The 19,104-nt window shown below is 53.3% G+C and overlaps 8 protein-coding genes across 8 annotated transcripts; 3 read left to right on the top strand and 5 right to left on the bottom strand.

Annotated features, from left to right (window-relative positions):
• Positions 1–978: 978 nt before the first annotated feature.
• Positions 979–3,695, bottom strand: BO70DRAFT_365657 (transcription factor domain-containing protein). The gene is made up of 7 exons (XM_025544124.1): positions 3,405–3,695; positions 3,132–3,238; positions 2,759–3,064; positions 2,261–2,698; positions 1,946–2,211; positions 1,370–1,879; positions 979–1,302 (listed from the first exon to the last, which is right to left on the bottom strand). Exons 1-7 carry the CDS (start codon positions 3,642–3,644, stop codon positions 1,088–1,090), a joined length of 2,082 nt encoding a protein of 693 aa, XP_025395679.1. The 5' UTR covers positions 3,645–3,695; the 3' UTR covers positions 979–1,087.
• Positions 3,696–3,893: 198 nt separating this feature from the next.
• Positions 3,894–5,527, bottom strand: BO70DRAFT_365654 (Gfo/Idh/MocA family protein). Its single transcript, XM_025544123.1, has 5 exons — positions 5,456–5,527; positions 5,208–5,370; positions 4,459–5,154; positions 4,299–4,389; positions 3,894–4,213 (listed from the first exon to the last, which is right to left on the bottom strand). Exons 1-5 carry the CDS (start codon positions 5,477–5,479, stop codon positions 3,949–3,951), a joined length of 1,239 nt encoding a protein of 412 aa, XP_025395678.1. The 5' UTR covers positions 5,480–5,527; the 3' UTR covers positions 3,894–3,948.
• Positions 5,528–5,775: 248 nt separating this feature from the next.
• On the top strand, positions 5,776–6,263 carry BO70DRAFT_145069 (uncharacterized protein). The gene has a single exon (XM_025538154.1). It carries the CDS (start codon positions 5,942–5,944, stop codon positions 6,206–6,208), a length of 267 nt encoding a protein of 88 aa, XP_025395677.1. The 5' UTR covers positions 5,776–5,941; the 3' UTR covers positions 6,209–6,263.
• On the bottom strand, positions 6,198–7,396 carry BO70DRAFT_344006 (RTA1 domain-containing protein; the record flags this gene model as incomplete). Its single annotated transcript, XM_025541443.1, has 2 exons — positions 6,198–7,042; positions 7,107–7,396. The coding sequence occupies 2 exons, from the start codon at positions 7,394–7,396 to the stop codon at positions 6,319–6,321; spliced, it is 1,014 nt and encodes a 337-aa protein (XP_025395676.1). The 3' UTR covers positions 6,198–6,318.
• A 1,558-nt stretch (positions 7,397–8,954) lies between these two features.
• Positions 8,955–11,306, bottom strand: BO70DRAFT_382437 (putative lysophospholipase). Its single transcript, XM_025545532.1, has 3 exons — positions 9,886–11,306; positions 9,466–9,830; positions 8,955–9,402 (listed from the first exon to the last, which is right to left on the bottom strand). The coding sequence occupies exons 1-3, from the start codon at positions 10,877–10,879 to the stop codon at positions 9,136–9,138; spliced, it is 1,626 nt and encodes a 541-aa protein (XP_025395675.1). The 5' UTR covers positions 10,880–11,306; the 3' UTR covers positions 8,955–9,135.
• A 536-nt stretch (positions 11,307–11,842) lies between these two features.
• BO70DRAFT_145059 (uncharacterized protein) lies at positions 11,843–13,443 on the bottom strand. Its single transcript, XM_025538153.1, has one exon. The coding sequence runs from the start codon at positions 13,241–13,243 to the stop codon at positions 11,963–11,965; it is 1,281 nt and encodes a 426-aa protein (XP_025395674.1). The 5' UTR covers positions 13,244–13,443; the 3' UTR covers positions 11,843–11,962.
• A 361-nt stretch (positions 13,444–13,804) lies between these two features.
• Positions 13,805–16,138, top strand: ugd2 (putative UDP-glucose dehydrogenase Ugd1). Its single transcript, XM_025544122.1, has 5 exons — positions 13,805–13,853; positions 13,935–14,483; positions 14,541–14,860; positions 14,914–15,051; positions 15,105–16,138. The coding sequence occupies exons 2-5, from the start codon at positions 14,270–14,272 to the stop codon at positions 16,047–16,049; spliced, it is 1,617 nt and encodes a 538-aa protein (XP_025395673.1). The 5' UTR covers positions 13,805–13,853; positions 13,935–14,269; the 3' UTR covers positions 16,050–16,138.
• Positions 16,139–16,396: 258 nt separating this feature from the next.
• Positions 16,397–19,001, top strand: BO70DRAFT_365648 (MYB DNA-binding domain protein). Its single transcript, XM_025544121.1, has one exon. It carries the CDS (start codon positions 16,490–16,492, stop codon positions 18,692–18,694), a length of 2,205 nt encoding a protein of 734 aa, XP_025395672.1. The 5' UTR covers positions 16,397–16,489; the 3' UTR covers positions 18,695–19,001.
• The last annotated feature ends 103 nt before the right edge of the window (positions 19,002–19,104 follow it).

Raw genomic sequence — 19,104 nt, 5'->3', positions numbered from 1 at the left:
CAATACATAATCAGAAATCAAAAATCAAAACAAAACATGTCCCCGTCCCGTCCCCTCCCCTCCCGTCCAGTCCTGTCCTGTCCTGTCCTGTCCCGTCCATCGCACCGCCAAGTCCAACCAAAACAGGAAACTCATTCGCGCAGATCTAACGCAGACAGACAGACCGCGATCATCAGAGATATCTCCTACATATTCTAGACTGTGTAGGATGTTGCTAGGAAAGTTAACAATATCAATAACAATAACAATAAATTAAAGAAACCAGTCCACCAATTTCCGTTCTTGTCTCAATTGATATCAATATCAATATCAATATCAATATCAAAGCCGACCCTCTCATTCAGATATCAGGGGCTAGATGGATGGACAGATGCGGAGTAGCATGAATTGGAAAATGGCAATGTAGCTTGCAGCTAGTGTTAAAGGGGGGAAGGTAGGCAAGCAGGCCTCCGGTGGTTGGTTAGGACCGTACTTATAGTAGGTTATGGATAGAATGTGTGGAGGCAACAAACTTAATCTTCTTGTGTTGTGTGCTGGTCAAATTGATGGATTGATATGCAATATGCAGAAGGAGGTGAGGTGAGGTTGCTTGGAATTAGAGGCGGTTGTTGGCTCTGTCATAGTAATAGCAAGCAAGATGTCTAAGGATTCAAAGAGTATGTTCGTTTCGGTGATGGTCTGGATGGAGGTCGATTAGAAAGCCTTTCCCCCCCCCCCCCGGGAAAGCATGTATGTAGGTGTAGGTACTTATGTGTGTAGGAAGGACGACGGAGGGCTATAGTTCAGGCAAGTAGCTACTATGTACTGAACACAAGACTGATTAGTATTCTCTCGAGGCAACTTGCCTGGTGGTATCTATTTTTAACAATCATGCGCATGAACTTATGTAGTACAGAACATGGTGGGTAGTACAGGGTATCCGCCGCAATCCAGATTCAGCCCCCACCCCCTCCCCTCCAAACCATAGTCCCCAGTATAGTTCCAAGTTAAGTTCCAAGTTCCAAAAGAAAAGGATCTCTGGGGAAAAAAACCACATCTGCCGACACCGATAACTAGAGCCCGCGTCCGCGTTCGCGTCCGCGCCCGTCTACATGACCGGGGGAGCGACGAAGGAGTCGGGGATTCCGTCAAACACCCAGTTCAGAGAATCAAACACCTCCGAGAACCCGGCCTCGCTGATGAAAGCGCTTTGGTCAAAGTTCGGCGCGTAAATCAAACCCGGGTCGGCGGCAAGTGAGTCGTCGTGCTGCTGTCGTGACATCGGGCCTGCGGTTGCAGAGACATTGGCGTTTACCAGACCGGCTATGGAATGTGAGTAAGCCGTTTGTTTCCCTTTCTGCGATGATCATATTGCTGTTTTTCAACGTACCTTGCTGGTCCTCGACGCTCTTCATCGGACGGAACCGTTGGCGCCAACGCCAAACGGTATCATACACATGACTCATGCTCATCCGGCAGCGTACCTTGAGCTGCAGAGTATCTTCTCCCGCCGGGCCTTCCGGGCTGCCGGCGTTCCACATCTGTGCCAGAATATCCGCCAGGCGCACAGGGCGGTCGTGATCCATGACGCTGATTCTCCTAATGGCCGAAATAGCTCCGTTGAACAGCAACTTCCCATGCTCAAAGTCTATGTGGCGTCGAAAGTCGCTCTTCAGCAGCTTCATGAGTGCAAAGGCGGCTGAAACAATCATCTGGAGAATGTAGTTGGTGGCGTGGCCGATGAGCTCCCCGGGAGAGGTTTCAAGGTCCAGTACCCGACCGAGGAATGATGTGGTGGCAATGAAAAGCTTCGTTAAGTCGTCGCTTCGTGCGTTGGAGCCGAGGAAGACAAAGTATCTGAGATGCAGCTCCGCCGCTCGTAAATGAATCATGTTGATATCTGCAAGGCCAGTTAGAAAAAAAAAAACAAGAAATGTAGTATCGGCAAATTCAGGACCACACTGACTGGAGATATCTCTTCCGAACTCCACTTCCATATCGCGCAGCTCATTTTCTAAAAGCTGCACGATGAGTAGCTTCTCCGAGCTGATGAATTCGGCCGGGTCAGGCTTGCTGCTGTAGAGCGCCTTTGTCACGCGGTCACAGAACTTTTCGATGCGTAGCCGCGTCTTCAAGTCTTCCGAAGGGTGGTAATCCGCATCTCGGAGCGATGCTGGCTCGAGCGCCCAGTCATAGATCGTTCCCGGAGGTTGGCCGTAACCGGTAGCAACGCTGTCATGGTCAGCCAGCTCCACCAAAAAGTAGGACAGGAGGTACTTACTTTTGAGCTACGATATTACAGATAACCCAGGTCTGTAGACGGTCTTTCACAGCTTCCCCCTGGACTTCCATGCGGAAGGTGGTGAATTCTTCCGCCTGGACAGGACGATGCAAGCCGAGTTGCATGGAAATCTGCATGATCAGCCCACTGAGCATGAATGTGGCGTCGGTCCTCTGGCTCGTCGTCGGCAATGGCCAGGTGCACAGAAGGCAAAGAGCCTTGACCACACGATAGTCTTGTGGCACACTGGTGATAGTGGACCAGAGCAGCCTGCTGAATGGTCCAGAGAGCGCGCTCAGGAGGCCTGGCTCTGAGGGCGCTCGTCGGCTAGCGACACAGATGATTGTCCATGCCTGCAAGGGACAGCGACGGAAATACTCGTCCGGGGGCTTTTGCGGGTTCAGCAGGGGAAGAAACGGATGATAGTACTTGAAGAACCTGGCCAGCAATTAGAGTCATGGCTTTCTCGGGAAGGGCAGAGAGGGGAGGGTTGGTTACTGGTCGAACAAGCGATTTACTCTGGTCCTCGACAGTGAAATGTCTTCCAGTCTCCAGGGATGATCCTCCTGGGAAAGAATAGATACATCTCGATACATTGCTAATGGAGTCGCTATAGGCCGAGGCGGCTCCAACGGGGCAGACAGCGGTTGGGCTCGGGCTTCCAGCGCCGCTTCAGGAGGACAGAATACATCCTCCGAGCACTGAGACAGCTCATCGCTGCCATTAGCTTCTACAGCCTGAGGGTCGCCGTTGGCAAGCCGCCGACGCAGGTCTGCGATCTCCCGTTCCATTTCAGCATTGCGCCTGCAGGCATCAACCATTAGCGAACTAGGAGGGAGATTGAGCAAGAGGGGTGCACGGGGAAGACTACCTTCGTTTGGAGATCCGTTTGAAAGTGGGCTCGACTTTGCATTCTATCTGGAGGCGCCGGCAGCGCGAGCACGCATCGGCGGGTGTCTGCACAATGTCGCACCGAAGCTGTGGGAATGGAGATGACGACTATATTCAGCCACTGGGATTGTAATATGCATACGGGCAAGCCAGTATGCATTTATGCATAGATCCTCTCTTCTGAAACCCAGGGCTGGCCGGACCAGGACCAGGACCAGGACCAGGACTAGGACTAGGACTAGGACTAGCTTACCTTTTGCTGCTTACACTCATTACACGCCTTTCTACACCCACCCCGCCGCTTGCCTGTGATGGCGGGGATCTTCTCCATGTCGCAAGATGCCAGGTTCTTGGGCGAAAAGTCGAAGACTGTCGGCCGGGGCAGCCTTGGGTTGCTCCGAAGGTCGCTGGCGGAGGCCGGGGGGGTGATCAGATTGGGGTGAGTGGCCAGCCCATTATTCGGTGGCATGACACCCTGGAACTCCAGATCCATCGGTATAAAGCAGAAAGATCCGACGGTCGTGAACCGCGGGGCCCCGTTAACACATGCAAAATGGAGAGTGCAGAAGACAGAACCGATTCCAGGTGCCGGAAATCGGCAGAAAAGTTTGGGTGGGCGATGAAGGATCGTGAAGCCAGTGGCTCGCGAAACTCGGCGGTTGGCGCTGACTCATACCTGACTAAGCTTCCGCCAGCTCACTAGGTCCGGTGCGGGCAAACCGAGAATACATACGGTACTCCGTAGAATCATTCCATTATTCCGTTCTAGAACATTACCATACACTCTATCTACCAATCTACTTCAACTCCCACTTCCCCTCCGCACTTACGATCTCCACCGACCGCTTCTCATCCAGCGAGATGCGCCCCGCATGCAGAATCGCGGTCGTGGCCAAGGTATTCTTCAATGTCGGGATGGGTCGCTGATCCAACTGGTCCAGGGTCAACCGTCCCTCATTGACGGCTGTGACGGCATCAATGAACTTCTCAAAACTGATGTACCCATACCCGGTCTGGCCACCGAAGTTGCCTTCCTCGTCAGGGGCATACTTCATATAGAACCTGCCGCCAGTCAGAACCATCATGAACACCCCTGTCTAACATACATCCCAGGGGGGGCCGGCCGGGGGAAGGGGGGGAAGCATACGGGTTAATCCAGTTCAAACCCGCCTCGTCCTCCGTAACATCATAGCCACGTTTTGCCTGGTTGACGCGGATCTCACCCTTAGAGCCCATATCTGTTCACGTCAGCATTCCCCTCCCTCATCACATCACCAACAACCAGCGGGAAGAGCAGAGCAACATACAATGGAAATACTGGTTTGAGTGTACTCCCGCCCTCTGCGGGGCCGTCCAACTCGCCGTATAAACTCCCGTGGCCATCCTCGACCCATCCTTCTTCCTCCACTCCACCAGCAACGTAATGGTATCCTCCGTTTGCTTCGCGCACCCCAGCTCGACAGCCGTGCCTGTGGCCGCACTTGCCGTCACCTTCACCGGCACATACTCCGGTACCATACTCTCACAAACATCGACATGGTGACTGTTCAAATAGTACGAGATATCCGAATCCATGCCGGCCCATGCCTTGAACGTCTCCAGCTGGCTCTTGGGCTGGCTCATGTAACTGTAAAAGTAGTTGAAGTCGCCGAGGCTGGCGGCTTTGGCGCGGGCGTCGCTGTAGGCGGGGTCGAAGCGCTTGTGGTGCTCGATGTAGACGACAACGTTGTGCTTGCGGGATTCGACGAGGAGGTCCAGGTGGTCGCGGAGGAGCTGGGTGGCGGGTTTGGTGATCAGGACGTGGATCTTGCGCTGCACGGCGTACAGAGCGATGGGGTAATGGGTAGGGTCCGGGGTGAAAATAGTAATGGCGGAGCCGGCGGGGAGCGCATCGATAGCGGCTTTATAAGCTTCTGGGTCGGAGGTGCCGTCGGCGGGGAATGAAGTGAAGTTCACGTCGAGGTTATTATAGACCTCAGAGATGTTTTTCTGGAGATGTGCGCCTGGAGAGCTGTCAGGGAGGTTTCTAAAGTGGGAATAAAAAGGGTATGGTTACGGATGCCCGGGAACTTGTGGCCAGACACGCCCACCATGCTCAGATTGTTCACTTTGCCGCGACGACGCAGATCGAACAGAGTCAGGCCGACCACGCCGACTTTCTTGTCGGATGTTGAGGCGGCACCGCCGACATAGCCGGTGGTGTATTCGCCCGTTCCTACCTGTGTTTATGGTTAGTGGGGTGTGTAAAAGGGAGGGGAAGGGACGGAAATGGAATGGGAATGGGAAGGGAAGGGGTGTTCGGACCATCAACACGTCCGGGGGAGCCATTGCGATTGCTGCTGGGTATAGATGTCTAGATGGGATTAGAGAAGGAGGTCGGGGAGAGGCAGCGACTATTTGGTCAGTGGACTCGAGCTCTTCTTATAAGAGAAGCTAAGCCAGCCGCCGATGGGTTGTTATTGGTGGAGAAATACCTCCGGGACGGTGGAGACGTGGGATAATACATGGAAAACAGTACGGAATACGGCCGGCCACGCGGGGTAACTAATTGCTTTGTATACTAAGCCGATAAGGGGTGTGACCCCTCCATATGACGTTGTTTACCTCATGTACCCCGCGTTGCGCCCACATCGCGCCCGCACCTTCTCGCTCCTTTCTGAGAATCATTATGGGATATGACAGCCTCTAGCGTGTACTACCAGCACTCTCCAATGTTTGCCTCTAGGCAACATGACCTCCTATGTGCAATCGCTTCCCTGAAAGCGCATCAACCAGGAGTATCCCCGCGATATGACTTTCCGCCTCTGGCCACCTGGCAAGTTTGCCTGCTTGTTCGGTCAATTTGCTCTCTCTAACAGTTTAGTAGTCACTCCGGGTGTGTTCGCCTCTTCCTTTTCTACACTTGATGTTTTACGTCAAGGGCCAATCTTGCCAAACCGCGGCAGCTCCGCTCTATACCGAGTATGCCATTTTCTAGTCAAAACTGGTATACAACCAAAAAAATACCCCAGTCCCAACATTAAAAACAGAACACCATGCCAATTGCCAGCCCAATAGATCTAAGAGAAAGAAAGCCCAGCCCAAACCAATGCATGCATCGTTGAAAAACAAAAGAAAATCCATCCCTCTGCCCTTGTCATGAGAGTATTCTCGCCACTCATACACACTCATACATTGGACCTTCCCTTCTTCTGAAACATGGGGTAATTCAATGACTCCCACCTCCCATTGAACCCAATTCCAGGATGTCCCCACGTGCTCATGGCAATCACCGCGATGGAGATCATCATCCCCTCCAGCACCATGAACGTCGTCTGATCATTCGCCAACTTACTGCTGAACCCGCCACACAGCTCGGCCACCCGAAAGCAACTCCGAACGTAGATGCACACCACCGCCAGCCCCTGGCAGAACAGAAACCCCTTCCAGCGACGGCTCGACCTCAGTGACGCAAATTCTGGGTTCATGGTGATAAGATCCGTACCGGCAGCGGTGGCGCCGTTGACGAGGTCCGGACTGTCGGATTCGCGCTTGGTATGGGTCATGCGGAAGGCCAGCGCGGAAGGGTTTCTGGCTGTGAGGCGGTAGACGCGGAAGGCGAAGTCGAGACAGATGACAATATAGAGAGTTAGGGAGGCGACTTGGGACGAGAGACCGGCGATCATGATATTGATTCCAGATTGGACTGTGGAGGCGGAATTGGAGGTAGTGATGGCGCCGCCGGCGGCTTGGAGCAGGAGGGAGATGATGTCGAAACTGATGAAGATAAGGGAGTAGCTGCGTTGCTTAAGGCGCGAGAGTTGCGAGCCATAGGCGCCTACGATCCGGGCAAGAGAGACGTAGATGGCGCCGCTGAGGAAAGCTGGGGCAATGGTCAGGCACACGAGGTACCTTTGAGTCGGTGTTAGTTGGGGCGGGATGATTTGAGGGGTAGAGAGCACGTGGAAGAACGAACATGATGAACCAGCGGTCAATGAAGGGGTTATGGCGCATATAAATTCGGGCGATGTACCCCAGGACCTCAAGGATAAGGCCGCAGATAGCCCCGATCAGGTATCCCCATGTCTTATGACGGACGCCGAGGTAGACCTGTACAGGGATGAAGAGGCCAAAAAGAGCAATATAGAATGCATTGCCGCCCAGGTTGGGGAGGTAGTCAATGTGAGCTAACGAAAGGGGGCAGGTCTCGAGAGTGCATTGCTGGCTGCTGGTGATCCAGGGCGCAGGGGCAGTGACGGTAGTCATCTTGATAGTAGGTGGGGGGTCGGGGAACTTCAGCGCAAACCGAAGTATATATATTTCAGTTGGAAGCAAATCCCATGCACTGCCGTCGACAAAAACGTTCAACGTTATCTGGAGTCTGTACGGGCAAAGGCATCCGTCATCGATATATTGTAGCCTGCTGTCGCCGTTGGTAGGGAGACAGAGGAAGGAGAAGGAGCCCGTGGTTTAAATGACCACCACCGCCGCCACCGGCAACCAACAGCTTATTAAAGCCATCAACGGCGACATCTCTTCTGCCTGCTGCCATCGTCACTGCACCGCGGATCGGAAGGCCTGGGCAAGCTCTCTTTGAGCGAGAGCGAGCGGAAAGATCGCAGGAGGTGATCTGGTACCTTACAAGTTGTATTTACGCGGCAGCGAACCGGCTGATCCCCGGCGGGGCGGCCACGGGTAAACCCAGGCGATGGCGGCCGTTGAGTGGTCGGGGCGTACCCGGCAAAAGTTGTCCCGATCGGAACGTGGCGGAGACCGTGGCTGAGGTAAGCCGCACATTTACGCCCTGGCCTATCGGAGCACGGCCTGCTGAATGGAGCGGACCCTGATTACCTTCTCGGCATCCATCTGACTGGAGGCACGCACTGTCTGCGTCCGGTAAGGCGCGGAATTCCCCGTGACCCAGAATTACTTTTACGCTGCGTAGGATATCCACCCATTCCAGCTCAACGGAATAAAGAAAGACACAAAAAGCCGTCTATCACCAGGCAGTCAGATTACCATCGTTGAGAATGCCACGCCTTGTTTCATCAGAGAATGGCGATCCGTCGACACATTTACGCGCTGCATTCCTCGCTTGCTGGTACAGATATCGCGCCTTCGGTGTTCAGCGAGGATATACTCCGTACGGATTACCAGGCTTATATATACGCCCACGCAAATAACCCACCTCGATGAAACCACACGACCACCCACAAAGCCCAACATGAGAATGGGGTTGGAATCTTAGAGCATACACGGCTTGGGATTCAAGCCCACCGACACTACGGATGCTGGGGCCGGAATTTCTATCCAGAAAACTCCCCCAATAAGCCACACGTTTAATTTAGAGAAACAGCATAGAATGCGTCGGTCGGAAATACGATCCATCTTAGGTTGCCCGCGACCAGCTGCAACTGCAACGCCCAGACCTGTATAGAAACGAAGCGGAAGTGAGCAACCCCCTATCATTGATTGGTTAATTGGGATTATTGCATTATACCCAATTGCAGCACTCTCAGGGGCTCTTTCGGGGTCGTCGACGGCCCTCTATCATTTACAATAGGATATAACTGATTTCTGCGATACTGGCGCTGACCTCAGATGGTACTATGGGGATTCGTGACGAAGAGATTGGGATTTTATACTGGATATCGGGGAATGAATTATGGAAATTACACGGAAGTCAGCTAACAAGACATGGAATGAAGTCAACGTACAGCTTTAGAGGAAAAAGCAATAGGGAGAGACTAGAGGCGGAGCGAAGCTGTTTGATTAAACCCTTTTCAAGGATCAGAGAGGAAACAAAATGTTTAAAATGTGACGTCTTATTTATATAAAGATGGATAGTCTAATCTGTGGGGTCCAGATGCCCCCCCCCCACAGCAGGCCATGGCCCCATAACGGGCCAGATAGGTCAGGTTAATGAGTTGCTACTATCACCTTGAAGCTAGGCAGATAGAGGCCTTCATAGCTTAGGAATGGCGCCGTGCGGTGAAAACTAGGTTTTAAGAATTCTCTGGGCCCTCGTCGCGCTCAATACCTGCCAGCCTCCAAACGCCTGGGCGGCGCTGGGCAAGTAGCTGCGCGGCAGCTCGCTCATCAGAGTGCAGATGCGCGCCAGACTTGCGGAGCAGCAAGACGTGCTCTGATAGCCCGGCGTTGGCGGCCAGGAACAGCGGCGTGCGCCCATTCTGGTTCCGCAGATGAACGGAGCCACCTTGAAGCAGCATATATTGGAGGATGTTGATAGATTGAGATGTTGCTGCAAGGTGCTGTGTTTTACAGGGTCAGCTGCTTGTCTCAGGGGCAAAGCGTAGATATGATAGAATCCTTACAATAGGGGTATTGCCAGAGTAGTCTGCGTCATTCAGCAGCCAATAGTGTTCCTGGGTGACAATCTCCTGCACGCGTTCCAGATCTCCCTGGGCGATGGCGTAGCCCAGCACCGTCAGGGACTGCACACGCTCTGGGAGCGCCCCATCCGGGTGGCGGAAAGCTGGCTGTGAAACCTCCGTCAGCTCCCCTCGCAGAGATACAGACATGCTCTTCGCAACCCATTCTGGGGTGGAATCGGGAAGGGCGAGAAGATAGGACAGCTTCGTCAAGGCTGCTTCGGTTGTCATATCAAGCCCTGCAACCACACCGGCTCGTGACAGACTCATGCCCGGGGCGTAAACCGGACTCACACTCCCGGTCATACCTGTTTGCGTCAGAACAGACCTCGGATGGGGAATGGCTATGAAGAACTAACTCACATTGCGTGACATTTACGATAACAATCCCCCGCTTGATGGCGTCTGCCAGCACCTTGGTCATGGCATTGTCTTGACCGCTGGGTGCATTTCCGGCGCCAAATGTCTCAAGCACAAGACCGCGGAGTCCGTCCAACTTCAGCACGGCATCAACCATCTCTGGCTTGATCCCAGGGAAGATACGGAGACACGCCACGTGTGTAGTGTCAAGGTTGGTGGTAATCCGGAAGTGCTCGAGGCTCCTCGGTCGGTTGACGAGTTCCCAGTTGACGTTGGTGCGCATCGAGGTCGTCACAGCCAGTGGAGGACAATTCGGCGAGTCAAAGGCGGCGAAATCACTGGCCGCGACCTTGATGGACCGGTTGCCACGGAACAGTCTGTTGTTGAAGTACAAACACACCTCAGGGATCATGAAGTGGCCAGCCACTACCAGCGATCCGAGGAGGTTGTCCGTGGCATCGTTTTGCAGCTCCAGCATGGGGGCCTGAGATCCCGTGAGAATGACGGGCTTCCCAAGGTTTTGCAGCATGAAGCTGAGCGCTGAGCATGTATATGCCAGGCTGTCTGTGCCGTGGAGAATGACGAATCCATCGAAAAGCGTGTAGTTTCGCTCGACGGCCCGGGCAATTTCCGCCCAACCCTTGGCATCGATCGAACTACTATCCAGGAGCTCTTCGAACTCGAAGACCGTGTAGTGCACCCGTCGCCCATAGGCCGTCTGGGGTGTCCGGAGACTGGGATGAGCCCTGACCTCGCCGGCTGCGTTGACGACCACATCCATCATGCTGGCGGGAGAACCATTGTTGAAAGTCGGCACCCGGGCCAGACACTGTTCCTGGAACCCTCTGGCAGGCACAAACCCCGATGGCGATGGTCGCATACAGATCGTACCACCGGTCATGATAATGAGGACCCGAGACTCTGGAATAGCGTCTTCCAGCAGCTGCAGCTGCAGCTGCTCAGCCAGTCCGGGTGACTGTCCGGTTAGAGACGCCATGGTGGAGCACAGGGACTATCTTTGGGGGTTTCTAGGCGTAGACAGTGCCTTTCCTGTTTCCGCGCCAAGGACCGCGCACTGATGAGACGGAAAGGAGAGAAGAGGTCGGATGGAGGATGGTGAGGGTGAGGCCGAAAGGCGAGATGCGGGGCGTGATCCCAGGCTGTCGCAATCGGGCTGAGGCTGTCTCACTCTCCCTGTCCCGGCAAACTCGACCTCCAAAAATAATTTGGGGTCGGAGTCGTGGTTGTGGTCGTGGTCCTGAGCAAGTGCGGGTCGCGGATCGAAAGCACTACAGACACTTACCTCCTAGGTATCCAGGTGAAGTATTCAAGTGATAGGGGATAGTAAGGGTGACGACGATTCCAAGGTCAACCAATGCCGTCCAGATCCCAACCGGCCCACAGACATGATCCCATGCGCCGTCCAGGCTCCAGTTGCATTTATAGATATTATTTGGAGAAAACCCAAACGACTCCGAATCACGGCCGTCGGATTACGTACAGAGGCCGAGCCTGGTGCAGGATTTTCACTCCCTGGCAGTCGGGCCCGGTGGGTTCCTCCACCAACTCTAATACGGCCGCCTCCACCAGGACAGACCTCGGTTTTGGAGTAAGTAGATAATATCTCTCTATCTACCCAGTTATCATCTGGTCTGTTTGATCTGAATTATTAAAGAGGGAGGGAGAGTAGTCTGGACTTTGGACTGGTATCTATTGGGCGAGTTCTCAGTCACTGGACTTGGAACACCTCTTCTTCTTCTTCTTCTACTCCGTACGGAGTACAGAGGACTATTACTCTTGTGAATCACGGAGTACAAAATGCTATACCATTCCTACAAGGGCCAGGGACTGGACTGGTATGATGTGGGGCGGCTGTGTGCGCTACAATCACGTGATCTTCGCTCGCTTGTTCGGCCCTGGCAGTAAATACAGTAAAGGTAGAGGTAAGTACTCCATATAGTGCGGGCACTACGTGAGCAAAGATAGAGACAACCGAACCCAATTTACTTCTACCTTCCTTGAGTATTTAATCGCTCTATATCGGATACTATAATGAATGCCGGTCACGAGCCTGGAGAGATCAACCAATCCAGCTGATTGTCCGACACTCGCCCAGACTGTCGGCCACCGCATCGATGCGCTCCGTCATCCACCCTGAGGCAACATCCCCGGCACCCCGGCCCAGCATGAGCACCTTGGACGTGCGACATTCCCCGGCAGTCTCATTGTACGCATACTGCAGACAGAGTGCCTCGCGTGAGCACACCCCGCGACAAGCTGCGAAACTCTTGACCGGCACCCCCTCCCCCTCCGCCAGATTGTCCCACCCCTGGCGCACGGCCTGCACAAACGGCCGGACCATCTTGAGAAACACATCGCGATAGAGTATCATCTTCCCCTTCCCTCCCTCCTCCCTCTCGAACCTCTCCAACTCCACTATCCCCCGCTCATCCATGTGATGGAATGAGACGGCCGGATGACACCACGGCCTCTTCTCATACCCGCGCGAGAAATAATCCATCTCCCCGGGGGGCGCAATCTGCACCATGGGCCAGGACCAAGTCAGCTCCACCCCGGAATCCTCCAACAACAGCCCCAGCATACAGTCTCCCGCCCAATGTTCCGCGACCGCAGTCTCCCAGGCGTCCGCACTCAGTTTCCACCTCTCCATCGCCTTGACCATCGCCGGCCGAGACAGGATGAATCCCGACCCACCATGCGCGAATATCGCATCGACGATCTGCATCTGGTTGCCTAAGTACCACGGTTTGCGGGAATCGAAGCGGCGCAGCCACGGTAGCAGATTGTCCCATAGGAGATAGGTGTCTGCCTCCATGAAGACATACCATTTCGCGTCGGGTTTCACGGCTAGCGCGCGTTCGAGCATCGGGAGAAATTTCCACTTGTCCAGTTTCCAGCCTGGGTTGTTGGGCTTGCCGATCGGGGTGTTGATGTCTGGGTTGAGGTCGGCCGGGGTGAGAGCGGCAGGGCCGTGGTCGCGGACGCGCCGGTAGAGGTCAAAATCGGGGTTGGTGGCGAGGAGGTTTGGGGAGAGGGAGGAGAGGACATCGTGGGTGGCGAGGGAGGGGCTGAGTGGCTCGATAAAATCCGAGAAGATGGCGTAGTTGGGGATGCAGCGCAGGGTGGTGGTTAGGTGGATAGGCACTTTGGCGCGGGATTCGGTGACGCCTGTTTTGAGGATGACAAGAATGTCGTTGAGGTCTGGGCGGGAGGGACAGTCGGAAGGGAGAGGATGGAGGGGCGGCGACGAGGGAGGAAGGGAGTATTGGTGGTAGAGGCTGTAGACGAGGGCGAGGCTCAGCAGGGAGACGAGCAGGGAGAGAGGGCGGAGGCGCGCCATGGGGGAAGTGAAATGGATTGATGTATGATCACATCGGCATAAAGTAGTGATCCAAAGGGTGGTCCATCAGGAAGGGATGCTATCGACCGGGTTCATGATCGAGAACAGCCGGATGACCTGCCCAATGCCCATATGGGGGTTCCTGTGATGTCCGTTAACTTTCAACCTGGTAAGATCGCGTAGACGACCGCCCGCCAGACGGGTCAATAATACTCCGGATTGCTTCCGCGGCTAATAATTTCTACTTATCATATGATGATGTAGGTACGGAGTACGTACTGCAGAATAGATAAATAAATCTGGATGAGTCGTGGAAGAGATAAGAGCCCCACTCTGTTAAGTGACTGTTGAACGTCCAGAGTCCTCGCCCCCTCGAGTAGGTATATAGGTAGGTACACACTACAGTACCCAGGCTCCATGGTCTCTGAGTATCTAGTGGATACTACTCCGTAGTTACTATGTACCTATACAGCTAGTAGATAGCTACAAGTACTTACTCCGTACCGAGCACCGACCGCCCTGCGCCTGTTCCTCCTCCTCCTATGTACACAAAAATGCGCCCCATGCTGCATCCCTCAAACACCTCTGCCGAATGCACTCTGATGCTAAAGTGAGGCTGCTTTCTAAATTAGGATGCTCCTATAACTGGGACACCCCGAGGTTTGGTAGTACTCACTGACTACGTGACTAGTGTGCTAAGTAACTGATCTTCCGGCTCCGCTGTCCCAATCACAAGCGACGAAGTCAAATGTCCATCATCCCAGGGTGGGTTCTCTGATTGTGCCACGAGCACTTCCACGTCGATGAATCAAAGTCAGGCCCAATCGCAGAGCGCAAGTCCATCGGAGGATTGTTAGAGCAATGATGGCTCATGATGATGTGGCTGGTTGCGACCAGACCGCCCTTTGACTATAACCGGCCCAAACACCCTCCACCCCCCACCCATCGTTAAACTTGTGAACGGCTGTCCCGGCCAGTGCTCAAGGGGGAGGGTGGCCAGTTTGTCCCGTGTGTGGGTGTACCGTCATGATGCCGTTCATACCACTTCTCTTCGTCCTGGCCGGCCTTACTTTGTTTTTCTCCCGGCGTCGGTATAGGGCCATTGGAAATGCAGAGCCCTTCGTCGTTGTCAAGGGTCACACATACTCCGACAGTGTGGAGGAGACGGTGGCCCAGCCTCTAGCGAGCACGAAGATTGAATCTGTTCGGAGTGCTTGCATCATTGGGGCTGGATATGTGGGTGAGCGCGGCAACCAGCTGTTGAGGGCCTTGTGAGATTGACTGGTTTTGTGACTAGGTGCATTAACGGCGATTGTACTTGCCTCGCAGAACCCCCATATCCAGTTCTGTGTGCTTGACGGGGACGAGAGTCTTATTGCGGCTTGGAATTCCGATCGACTGCCCGTGTTTGAGCCAGGACTAGAAGCGATGCTCTTCGAAGAACCGTCTGGGTTTGCTCAAGATGCGCCAGCTACTTCAGAGCAATCGATGGATTTGAACAGCATTCAGCCTCGGAAACGAAAATTGGCAAATCTCACGTTCTCAACAAACGTCCACGCGGGTGTGGTAGCAGCAGATCTGATATTCCTCTGCGCCGAAACACCTTCGACCATAACTGTAAGATTTTTTTCCCCGTATTTAACACAACCACATCCTGATAACTTGTATAGAATGATGGGGCAGAACACCTGGACCTGTCCCAGCTGGAAGCAGCCATTCAGGTGATCGCCCAGGTATCAACTGGCCACAAGATCATCGCCCAAAAGAGCACAGCCCCATGTGGAGTCGTTCAACGAATAAAGAAAATTGTTGGTTCCCATTAAGAAAATCAAGATATAAAGGATAACTCTAACAGATATAGCTGCGTAAAAACGCTTCTCCGTCAGCCTCGTTTGATGTGTTATCTAATCCGGACTTCCTGGTCCCCGGTGCGGCTCTTCATAACCTCCTTTACCCTCCCCGAGTCATTATCGGACATATCTTCTCCGAGGACATGTCTCCAGAGGCTATAACCGCACTCAAGCAATTGTATGTCCCCTGGGTCCCCGAGGAGCGCATAATCACCATGGATGCGTGGTCATCAGAGCTAGGCAAGATAGCTGCAAACGCCTTTCTTGCACAGCAGATCAGCAGCCTTCACTCACTGAGCACTATTTGCGAGTCTACCAATGCCAACATCGACTACATCACCCAGATCCTGGGGGTACCACAGCGTATCGGCTTTGGTTTCGGCAGCTTGCACTTGCAAACCGAGGTATCATGTTTGATCTACCTGGCGCAAGAGCTGGGGCTGCAACAAGTCGCTGAATATTGGAGGGCCACCATTCGGATGAACGATTTTCACAATCGGCGCATTTCTCAACGGCTTGTGGCTCAGCTATCGGGAGACTTGACAGAAACGAAAATTGCGATCCTGGGCTTCACCCCGAAGGAGGACAACAGCCTTCACTCCGTGGCACTGGGGCTGGTTCGAGACTTGACCAGCAATGGAGTGCAAGTGATAGTTCACGACCCTTTCATCCCCCCCGATCAGCTGGAGAGGACGCTACGTCTGAGAAACCCATCTCTCGAGGGAATCACTGCGGCAGAGTCGGTGGAGGCAGCATGCATGGGATGTAGTGCTGTCGTTCTTCATACGGACTGGGAGGTGTTTGGCCATGAGAAAGTCCGGTGGCAGGGGATCGCTAATCAGATGCAGGAGCCGAAGGTGCTCTTGGACCCTTGTGGTATGTTCGATCAGTTTAAGATGCAGCAATGGGGGTTCAAGATGTTGCAAGTGGGCGTGAGACAGGCGGACAGCCATTGAAGACTGGAGATGATTGTGAGTAGTATTGAAGAATGTTTACAAGCGCCAGGTTATACGTATTAGTTATATTAGCATGGAAGGAGTTACTGGTATCATGATGGGAGCTAAATACTTAGACATGTCCAAAGTCAACGACCAAATTGTAAGCCAGCTGATGGAGTCGATTCTCTTCGAATGGTTCAATTCGAGTCCTACTAGCCCAGTAAAGCCTGCAGATGTAGGTATATGTACGGAGTCACGTGCCAAGAAAACTCGGCAATTACACGAAGCCGTACGGAGTAGGCTGTAACTTTCACCACAAGACAGAACCTCCGAATCACGACTTGCGCCATTGCAACGTCAACCGGGCTTGCTCGCCGCATACCGCTATCCACTCGACTCAGCCTGTTTTCCTCTCCTGTCTTAGCAGCCAGGTTTTTTCCAACTCCCATTCCCCCAATATGGGCAATGCTTCATCTCAGTCCGATGCTGTGGGGCACGATGAGCAACTCAACAAATTCAATGCTAGCCAAAAGAAAAGGACGGCCGCCCCGAAATCCCCGACAGCCACCAAAAAAGTGAAACGGGACGCAAAACCCGCCGGGTCGACATCAACGCAGAAACGGAAAGCTTTGTCCGACTCCGCCAACGATAACACACAAAGGTCGCTTCCTTCGCCTCCCAACGAGTCAAGTGGCCGTCCGGCAAAGCGCAATAAGGTCTCGGAACCAAAGCAAAAGCCAACGCGCAATCGCAATCGCAAAGCTTTGTCGACGGTTAAGGATAGGGGGAAGACCAACGATGCACCCATCCAAGATGCCGCCCCGGCTCAACAACATACCGAACCACAGGCTGTAACTAGTGCCGAGCCCGAGCCCGAGCCCGAGGTCAGATCGAATGCGTCACCGTCTTTGACAGAAGAAGAGAACGTTACCTCCACACCAGGGTCGGCGGCAGGGACTGAAGGGCCCGACGAGAAGGCTGTGGTACAACCGGGATTTAGGAAGGGAAAGCACGGCGTGGATTCATTGACTGGGGAGAAGAAGGAAGTTGGCTTCTTCAAGCCCCATGAAGTCCAGAAGCTGGAAAAGTTCAAGCTGGATTTCTGCACCAACCATGGATTGTCTAGTGGTACATTCGACCTTATGATCCAGCATTCGGAAAGGGACAGGTTGAGTATATTCCCTTGTCATTCCAATATTACCACAAAAACTGCGTTCTGGAAGGACATCTACAGCATTATCCCGGGACGAGACAGGAGGTCCGTCTATCGATTCATGAGGCGGCATTTCCAAGGCTCATCACAAAAGCCACATCACTGGACTGAGGAACAAGATGATGAACTTGTCTTACACCATGAGCGCCACGGACCAAAATGGGCTTTTATCGCCAAGATGCTTGGCCGGAGTGATGACGATGTGGTGCAGCGGTGGAAGAATCGCTTGCAGCATCGCAAGACAATGAACCGGGGTCCTTGGTCTGAGCAGGAGGTTCGTTCCTTGCTAGAACTATTGCAGGCTTCGTGGGATGGCTTGAAGGGGACAGAACACGAGCTTGATCTTGGCCGTGATATCTATGAAATGGATGAAAGCTTGATCGCCTGGGGCCATATTAGCGACAAGATGAAAAACTGCCGCTCTCGGCAACAGTGTGCAGACAAGTGGCGCAAGATTCGACGCAAGATAGCGGCCCATCGCTGCAAGAAGAACCCCGATGCTTTCTACGATCCCATCATTGAAACAAGGCTTTCGATTCGTCGAAGCAAATTGCGGGCAGCTACGCGTCAGTCGGACAAACAGTTCAAGAGCGCGGAGTTTGTGAAGTCGGATGACGACTCGGATGCCGACCCAGATGAAGGCACTGAGGCCACACCCACCGCAGCTCAGTCTGTGGGGAAGATTGATAAAAGATCTTCTTCGGGACAGCGAGCATTTTCATCAGCGAAGGCGAAGAAGAAGCATGTCAGCTTGGCTCCGAATGGCGCATCTAAGAAAAACAGCATCAAATCCATCTCAGACTCGGACACTGATTCGGACTCGTATTCGGTATACAACTCGGACTCGGAGTCGGATTTGAACTCGGACTCCGGGTCCGAATCATCTGAATCACAATCTGAACTGGATGCCGATTCCGCGAAACAGCAACCGAAGAAGCAGCAGCCCGCTACCACTCACGAAAAACCAAATATCAAATCCGAAGATACTTGTAGTAGTGAGTCGGAAGCGGAGCCTCTCCGAGAGACAGGAGACTCGAAAGATCAACCTGTGGTAAATGGGGCACGGCAAAGGAAAACTGCTGTCATTGCCGGCCAAAAGGCGAAGGCACCCCCCCACGCGTCCAATTCCAAACAGCAAAACGCGGATCAGCCAAAGGTAAAGTATTCGCTCTCATCTTCAGAGTCTAAGTCTGAAGATAGCGAGACGAGCGATGACAGCGAGCCGACTTCGCCTGCCCACAAACGAGGGATAGGCCACACGTCAAAGCCTCCTCCATCTACCAAAAAACCGGTGGACAGAAAGCGCAAAGCCAACCCCAGCTTTCCTGGCGTGAAACCAGCCAACACCTCAGATAACGAAACGGATGAAATCGACAGCGACAATGAATCCACCGAGTCGGACTCTGACACGGACTCCTCTAGCACCTCGAGCTCGTCTTCTAGCGACTGACAAAAAGCATACACGGCGACCGCAAACGCCTCAGCCAGCCAGTCATACAGACCTGGTTGAATTTTCTTGCTGAAATTATTGGGCCACACGAATGATGATTATGTTACTGTCAAAAATATCTCTATTTTCCTTTCTCCCTGTTCCACTTTGCCTCATGAGCATAAAACAGCGTCACATGTTTCAGCTTCCCTGGTTTGAAAAAAAGAAGATATTTCAGTCTTCGATGGTTTTCGGATGTGTTTCCTATGTCCTAGGTACTAGCCAGATGTTCTCTGTTGTAGACCAAAAAATAATTACCTTCGCTTCCGTGATGACCATCAAAATGGCTTCATAAAAAAAAAAAAAAAAGGAATCGAATCACTCGCTCCGCTGTAAGATTTCGCAAAACGCCAACCTCGACACCGATGACA

Source organism: Aspergillus heteromorphus (assembly GCF_003184545.1).
Source record: "Aspergillus heteromorphus CBS 117.55 chromosome Unknown BO70scaffold_32, whole genome shotgun sequence".
Classification (NCBI taxonomy): Eukaryota; Fungi; Ascomycota; class Eurotiomycetes; order Eurotiales; family Aspergillaceae; genus Aspergillus; species Aspergillus heteromorphus.
The sequence above is the reverse complement of the archived record's forward strand: the minus strand, read 5'-3'. Positions and strand labels throughout refer to the sequence as shown.